This window comes from Lipotes vexillifer, unplaced genomic scaffold, assembly GCF_000442215.2.
Source record: "Lipotes vexillifer unplaced genomic scaffold, Lipotes_vexillifer_v1.1 scaffold496, whole genome shotgun sequence".
Lineage (NCBI taxonomy): Eukaryota > Metazoa > Chordata > Mammalia > Artiodactyla > Lipotidae > Lipotes > Lipotes vexillifer.
This window is the reverse complement of record NW_006786690.1, coordinates 6,605,531-6,613,667: the sequence shown is the minus strand read 5'-3', so window position 1 is coordinate 6,613,667 and position 8,137 is coordinate 6,605,531. Positions and strand designations below refer to the sequence as shown.

The following is an 8,137-nucleotide window of genomic DNA, read 5'->3' as shown; positions in this document are numbered from 1 at the left end:
GAAAGAGTGGTAAGGCTCAAAGGAGGCAACAGAAGGATTGTTAAGATATCTCTAGAAAACAGAAGAGCATGTCATTTAAGCTCAGAGGTTGTAGAATGAGTCACACCAGGATTTGAGTGCCTATCCTGTTGCTTGCAAGCTCAGATAAGAAATTAAGCTTCATTTGTAAACTGTAACTAATAATCCTATGCAACCAAATCTCAACAAAGAGCATACAGAACACTCATCACAGTCCCTGGTACAGAGTAGGTACTCACAGCATGGCTACTGATGCCTGCTATTGAGGATACTGAGTCTCAGAGAGGGTGAGTGACTGGCCCAAAGTCACACAGCATGTTAGTGGCAGAGCCAAGGCTTGAGTCCAGACCAAGGATCATATGATATGAGATTCTTACCATTGGATTTATGATGGAGGTGAAGTTTGTTCACCTGATCATTGAGATGTTCAAGAATCTTTTAATGAACACTCACAATGTGAGATGCAAAGTTTCCCCCAAGATTTTAGGACTTCTCGCAGCCTAGAAGAATAGCTAGGACATGCCTGGTAGGGACCACGATAGGAAGTTGACAGTGGCTATGCCAAAAGCAGTCCAGATAATGTCAGAGGAGGGAAAGAACGATCCAGGTGGGACCAGGGAGGTTTTTGTGGAGGGGTTGGATGGATGGGTATGATGGGCTAAGAAAGAATGAGGGATGGGCCTTTCAGATGAAAGGAGAGAGCATGGATCCTGGGGGAGGGGGGAAAGCTCCAACGTGATTCTCGGGGGGACATAGAGTCTGCGGATAGAGATGTGACCCTCTGTTGGGGATTTGTGGGTCCCAGTCTCCCAATCCCCACAGGATACAGTGGAAAGTACACAGGGCTGGCATCAGACCCACTTAGGTTCAGATCCTGGTTCAATAAATTAGTTATTTGCTGAGTAACTTGAGCAAGTTGCACCCACACGCTGAGCCTCAGTTTTCCCATCAGCAGAACAGACTGCTCTAACCTAACACACAGCAAGCTTAGAGGGGATGCGAGAGAATGTATGCACAGTCCCTGACGCCAGGCCTGGCACTGAGAAAACATTCTGCATCATCCCTCCTTCCTGCACACCAGGAAAGGTGGCTTTGGATGAGGATTTGGAGCGGATCCTCTTTGTGGTCAACCTGGGGACCATCGCCCCTATGGAGAACGTCACCATCTTTGTCAGCACCTCCTCAGAGCTCCCGACGCTGCCCAGCGGGGCTGTGAGGGTCCTGCTACCTGCTGTCTGTGCCCCAACCGTGCCTCAGTTCTTCACCGAGAGCACTGGCCCCTCCAACCAACAGACCCACGGGTGAGGAGCCCCTGCCCAAACAAGGCCAGAGTCCCGGGTGCAGCAGGGAGTTGGGCGGGTGGGAAGGATAGGAGGTGAGGCTGAGCTCTGTAGCTGCCCCCGTCTCAGTAATTGTCCCTCCCCTGCTCACATTTCGAGCACTTAAGAATCTCCCTGAAATGCTCTGTGTTGGTACTGGTCAGAAGTGTTAGGATTTGGACAGCTTGGTATCAGAATTTCCAGGATTTTTTCTTTAATGCACTCAAGAGGTATTTTCAGAGCACCTAGGTGCTAGACACTGGGGAGGGGGCGTTAGGGACCCAGAGGACACGAAACCCACATGGTCCCTTGCCTTTTTGGAACTTGGTGGGAGAGATCATTATCCAACAGATAACACAACAAATGTGAACTGTTTATGAACTTGCATGCATAATTAATTATGTGAAAAGTGCAGAGGGACCCAACGGGGGTAGGGGTCTGGGGGCCTGGTCAGGCTTCTCTGAGGAGGGGTATTTCAGCTGAGGGCTGAGCCAGGAGGGGGATGGATATAGGCACAGAGAGAAGCGTTCCTATAGGTGAGAACAGCAGGGGCAAAGGCCCTGAGGCAGCAAGGACAGGGCCACAGAGGGGAACTGAAGGACGGGTGACATGAGATGAGGCTGCAGAGATACAGGACACCTGGTGGCCCTGGCAGACTTTGGATTTCTCCCCGGAGCAACAAGAAGTCTTTTTTTTTTTAATTTGGTAATATAATGTAGCTTTTTGAATTTTTTTTTTTTTACATCTTTATTGGAGTATAATTGCTTTACAATGGTGTGCTAGTTTCTGCTTTGCAGGGCCAGGAGGGTACACTCCAGGACAGTTTCTCTGTACTCCCCTGGTTGGGGAGGAGGGAAAAGGGGGTGGGTCACAGCCTGAGGCACCTGCAGCTGAGATCGGGGCTCCTCCCATTTTCCCACCTATAAGCCCAGGGGGACTAGCGTTTCCTCTGCAGGCAGAGAGGATGCCAGTTTTAAAGTAGCTGGATGCATACAGGAGATGTCTTTTGAAGTCGTGTATCTTATCATTCAATTCGTGTCATTAAAAAAAAAGTCTGGTCCACAGTATGTTAGCACCACTGTGGTAGAAAAATAACACTTGAATTAATTACCAGTTAAACTACTTAACTCCCCCTCCCCAGCTTTGAGCCTGAATCTTTGAGCCAAGTTGATATCTGGGAAGATGTACCATATGTATCTAGGAGTTTCATACATACCCTGGTTGGGCTATGGGGACAGCTGGGAGCACATGCCCACTGGGACACAGAGGACAGTGACAGCAAACCCCTGGACACCACCAGTTAAAGTGCTGACCTCAAGGTGACCTGACGGGGAGGGGTTATTTTAGCCTCCCACATGGGGCCAGCCCAGAGGGCACTCCTCAACCACACCACAAATAGCGATTAAACACCTACCATGGGGCAGGTACTGTTTTGGGTGCTGGGAATACAGCAGTAAACTAGACAGACAAGGTCCCTGCCCTCGTGGGGCTAGCATTCTAAGTGGGGAGACAGACAAAGTAATAAGCCCACAAACATGTCATTTGTTGGGTGATGAGCTCCATGGAGATAGATGCTACAGAGGCTAGAGGGCGACAGGATGGGGTGGGTGCTAGTTTCGCTAGAATAGACAGGGCTTGGGCAACACTTGAGGCCTGATCTGAATGAAGGGGGCTGGCCATGGAAGTATACTGGAAGAAGAACATTCGGGACAGGGGGCAGAGCCGGCAGTAAGTGCAAAGGCCCTGAGGCAGCAACAGACTTGCTATGTTGGAAGAGCAGCTGGAAGGCTAGTAAGAATCTAGCAAAGTGGGAGGGGCAGACTGTGTAGGGACTCGAAATCTAGAGTGAGTCCACTTGTTGGTACAACAGAGAAGCTGGTGGCACCAGCCAGTCTCAGGCCAGGGAACACCAGCTCGTGTGTCATCTATGTAAATGCTGCCATAGGCGCCAAGCCAGATGCTTGGGAGAGGCAGGACCTAGCAGACCTGGGGACATTCAAGACCTCGGTGGATGAGGGAACAAGAGGCCAAGGAGTCCCCGGTGCCCCTGAGGTGGCCCTGATAAGCTAATTCCTGCCTGTTCCAGCAGGCAGAGTTAACAGAGATGTTCTTGGGAGACACCTGCATCAAATTCTGATGAACCTCAAAGTTGCTTAGATAGAGTGACATGGGAAAAAATAAGAAAAATAGATAATACCAAGTGTTCGTGAGGATGAGAGAAGGAAACTCTTGTTCATTGCTTGTGGAAGTGGAAACTGGCCCAGCCACCCTGGAAAACAATCTCGGGCAATACTCAGTGTGTGCCCTTTGACCCAGGGATCCCAGAGAAATCCTTTTATACATCCAAAAATAATACACGGATGAGGATGTTCATGGTGCTGGCGTCTGTGAACACAGGGAGGTGAAGGCAGGAACAAATAAGTACAATATAACAGATGGCCCCAAGCCATAGCACGTCAGCAGCAAAGACTTCGCTTTGCAGACAGCCACCTGGACAGAGCTTAAAGACACAGTGTTGGGTGAAAAAAAGGGGAGCAATTGAATGAGATTCCTAATACAATGCTTTCTTTTCAACCAAAAGGCATGGTGTGTTTTACAAAAATATGTGCATATTCAGAACGTGTATCAAAGACCTCAGAAGGCATGACCATAGAGGGGAGGGAAGTAGAGCAGAATCAGAGACAGGGTGAGGGATGACAAAGATAGAGACTTGAGCATTCAGCAGGTGACACTTTGCTAAGCGCTTGCTCAAGACAGCTGTGTCATTATTATCCCCATTCAATGATGAGAAAACCAAGACTCAGAGAAGTGGCTTTATGCAAGGGTTCCCAGCTTGCAGAGACAGAGCAGATGTTCCAGAAGTGATGTGACACATGTAAAATGTTTCACGGCCGAGCCACAGAGACCCGGGTGAGGATGCACACTCTGCCGAGTCCCAGTGGTGGCAACTTAGGCTAGTGACCTCATCTAGCTGAGCCTCGGTCTCCCCACATGGTGGGGGGAGATGAGGGCTCTGAGGCCCTCCTCTGGGGCCGTGGTGAGAACAGTGTGAGCCCCCATGCCTGGTGCCTGGCCCATCCATCGTAGGTAGTGGCACCTTAGGTCTGAATCCAGGCTCTCCCTACAGGCAGGCTGAGTGAGACTGTCAGCATCTGGGGTGGAAGGAAGCCCCTCAGCCCCTTTTTGGGTGGGGCTGCAGGGGTGCCAGGGCTGCCTGGGACTTGCCGTTTTCTCCATGTCTTCTCTTGCTGGCCCCCTGCCTCAGCCCTGACTGGCCGCCTCCTCCGCCTCTCGGCCCCCTTCCCAGCAAAGACAAGCATTGCTTCGGCCCCCGGGCCCTGGACTCCTGGAACAAATTGAGCCTGGCGACTCTCCTGGACACCGACGTGTCCAACCCCATGGAATACGAGTTCAACTTCCAGCTGGAGATCCGTGGGCCCTGCCTGCTCGCAGGTGAGAGGGAGCTGCCTAGACCCGGATGGGGCTGGAAAGAAGATTCGAGGCCACGGTGGGGTGGGGAAAGGAAGGGGAGGGAGGGAGAGCTGGCCAGCCCAGATGGAAGACAGCCTGAAGCTCATGCCCCTCGCCCCCATTTCCTGCCCCCCAGCATGCGGCCCAAGATGAGTCTTTCCCAAGGACAGGTTTCAAGGCTGTCCCCACCCTCACCTCAATGGCTTCCCCAGGGAAATGTCCACGAGGGCATGGCTGTCCGAAGTCCGCGGTCCTCGGTCTTCTTCTGGAGCCACAGTCACAAAGCTGCTTCCTGCTCTTCCCCTTGCGTGGCAGAATCAGCTGGGGAACTTTCCAAATCCCACCACCTAGACCCCACCCCAGAGCTTCTGATGACATTGGTCTGGGGTGAGTCCTGGGCATTGGAACACGTAAAAGTTCTCAGGCGGGGCTTCCCTGGTGGCGCAGTGGTTGAGAGTCCGCCTGCCGATGCAGGGGACGCGGGTTTGTGTCCCGGTCCGGGAAGATCCCACATGCCGTGGAGCGGCTGGGCCCGTGAACCATGGCCGCTGAGCCTGCGCGTCCGGAGCCTGTGCTCCGCAACGGGAGAGGCCACAACAGTGAGAGACCCGCATACCGCAAATTCGGCTTGGTCAGGTGTACAGAGGGTGGTGTGGAGAAGAAAAAAAAAAAAAAATGCAGGCACAACACACAAATCAAGTTTTTCCACTTCTAGCCTTAGGTAGTAAAGACAGCTAAGTACAGCAGCCCGGTGGGCCAGCCACCCTGAGTTTACAAACACTTAAGTGCTTTCCTCCCTGCATCCCCTTCCTTGTCCAGCTGCTGCTTTCCCTCATGCTAAGGTTTCATAGGAAGTGAAAACCCTGTTATTCAAAACAGTGATAGAGTGCTGTAAAGAAATGATTATGCACCCCCCATCACTTCTCTATTTTAAGCTCCGATATTTATTTCCATTTTAAATAAGTGAGAAAAGTGTGGAAAAAATCAGTGTTTTGGGGGGAAACTCTGAGCTAGGCCAAAAAGGTTTCTAAACTAAAAAAAAAAAAAAAAAAAAGTTCCCAGGCGATTCCGCCCCCCCCACCCCCAACCACCACCCAGAGCTTCTGATGACATTGGTCTGGGTGAGTCCTGGGCATTGGAACATTTAAAAGTTCCCAGGCGATTCTAACAAGCAGCCAGAGGCGGGTACCATTGTTCTGATGGTTCCCCTCCCCGACCCAGTCAAGGTTTTAAAGAGACCCTAGGGTGTGGTTTCTTGTCAACAAGGGTTCTCCCAGAACAACAGGACATCCCAACACAAGAGGCATTTATGGAGTGCCCACCGATGGAGCATGGAGCTCTTTCTGCCTTTCTGTGCCCTGTGAGGAAGCCATTCCTTTGACCCCCACAGGATCCTGAGGTCAGGGCAGGAAAGGCCGTTAGAGCCCATCTAGCTAAGCCCCCCTTTTGCAGATGGGGAAATTGAGAAGGCCTGTCCACGGTTTTACACAGCAGGTCAGGAGTCCCTGAGGGGGCTGGAGTGCCAGTCATCTCTGGCCTGAGTCTCAGGGTCCCCCACCAAGCTCCTCTCTCTCCGGGGACTCCTGAGCCTATCCCACTTTTCTGTACCACTCAGGGGTGGAGAGTCCCACCCACGAGATCCGAGCTGACGCCTCCCCGTCCGCATGCTCCGCCAAGAGTATCATTATCACCCTGGCCAACAGGCACACCTTCGACCGGCCCGTGGAGATCCTCATCCACCCCAGCGGTACTGTGCACCAGGCGGGGCCCCCAGGATGCCTATGGGAGGGAGGAGGTGCTGATCCCATGGGGCACAGACATGTGGCCCCCCACCCAGTGGCCAGTGAGAGGGTAGGAGCGCGTGACAGAGGAGAGGAGACCAACTGCTTGCCTCCTGGGAAACTTAGCGCTAACTGGCAGAATTGAGTGTCTCCTGCCCCATTCTAGCTCCTGAGACCCCAGGGTCTCATCCACCCAGTGGTGCACTTTGCCCCCAGGCCAGCTGAGCAGAGATCTTTGAAACCCTAAGCTCCCTGAGACCCTGGCAGCTCTGAACTCTCAGGGAGCAACTCTTTTGTCTCTTTAAGAATTCATCGAATGTTTAGATGCAAAAAGATCAGAGCCCAGAATCACTCCCATTTTACAGATGGGTAAACTGAGGCCCAGGGAGGGGCAGTGAATCACCCACAGCCACTAGGCTCTCCTGCCTCCCAGCTAAGGAGTCTTCTCAGTGTCCCACACTGCCTCGAGCAGCCAGGGATCCCATCCCCCTCTTCCAACTGGGAGTCCTCAGCACTGTGAAGATCTGCCACTCCACCAAGGCCCCCAGCATCACCCTCACCCTCGGGCAAGTGCCAAGAGTTGATCTCATCTCTGCAGAGCCCTACATGCCACATGTCCTGATGGAGAAAGGGGACATGACCCTGGGAGAGTTTGACCAGCACTTGAAGGGAGAACAGATTTCATCACAGGGATGAAGGACAGCAGTGCAGGGCGAAAGGTGAGCGTGTGGCTGAAGCAACATCAGTGGTGGCAGAACTGGGGTGGCACTGGGGACTTGGTCTTTGCTGGACCGATGAGGGGCCTGAACTTGAGGCTGGGGGTGTGTGTGACTTGCCCGAGGTCACACAGCAAGCTGCTGGCAGAGGGAAAGTGGACATCCAAATGCGGCAGTCACCCTGGCGCTGCCCTCCTGCCTCCTGCCAGGTCACCTGCTCCTAGTGCCACCAAGGTGCCTAAGCCAGGCAAAATTCTAGGCTGGTGGCAGAAACAACCTTGGTCTCCTCCAGGCTAATCCACCCCCAAGAGGCACCAAGGACCCTACAGCTGGATGCCCTCCCGGCTCCATCTCTACTCCTGGGCCTCCCTTTTCCCACCTGCTGAGTGGGTCTCTTGCTCTTCCTGCCTCTGGGATCCTTGCTTGCTATTAGGTAAAGAATAAAGGCAGAGCAGGGAAAGCCCGAGAAAGATCCTTTCCCTCTGCCCGCCCCTCCCCCACGAAGTGAAAAGATAAGGGCGCCATCAGCAAGGGGCTAGGGGTGGGGAAGGGGGATAGGAGGATGCTGAGCCACAGCCACACGCCACCCCCGCAGTCTCCCTCCTGCTCGTGACCCTGCACATCGAGCCAGGTCCTGAGTGCCAAGGTAGAGGCTTAAGAATCGCAGCATACTTCTTTTTATTTTCTCCCCTTTTGAGATGAGAAAACTGAGGTTTAGCACCCAAAATAACTGGCGAGCTGGGAAAAGGGAGTTGGCTTTGGTGACAAAGAGGCTAAGGACTTTGCCTTGCTCATGTGGGGCAATTGTGCTGGATGTAAGGGCCCCCCATTC

At 52.9% G+C, this 8,137-nt stretch overlaps 1 protein-coding gene across 1 annotated transcript in view; it reads left to right on the top strand.

Moving 5' to 3' along the window:
- Window positions 1–8,137, top strand: part of VWA5B1 (von Willebrand factor A domain containing 5B1) — a 42,837-nt gene that overhangs the window by 3,901 nt on the left and 30,799 nt on the right. The window contains 5 exon segments of the mRNA XM_007459312.1: window positions 1,063–1,319; window positions 4,645–4,790; window positions 6,424–6,555; window positions 7,188–7,253; window positions 7,256–7,308. Coding sequence (XP_007459374.1) covers window positions 1,063–1,319; window positions 4,645–4,790; window positions 6,424–6,555; window positions 7,188–7,253; window positions 7,256–7,308 — 654 coding nt within the window.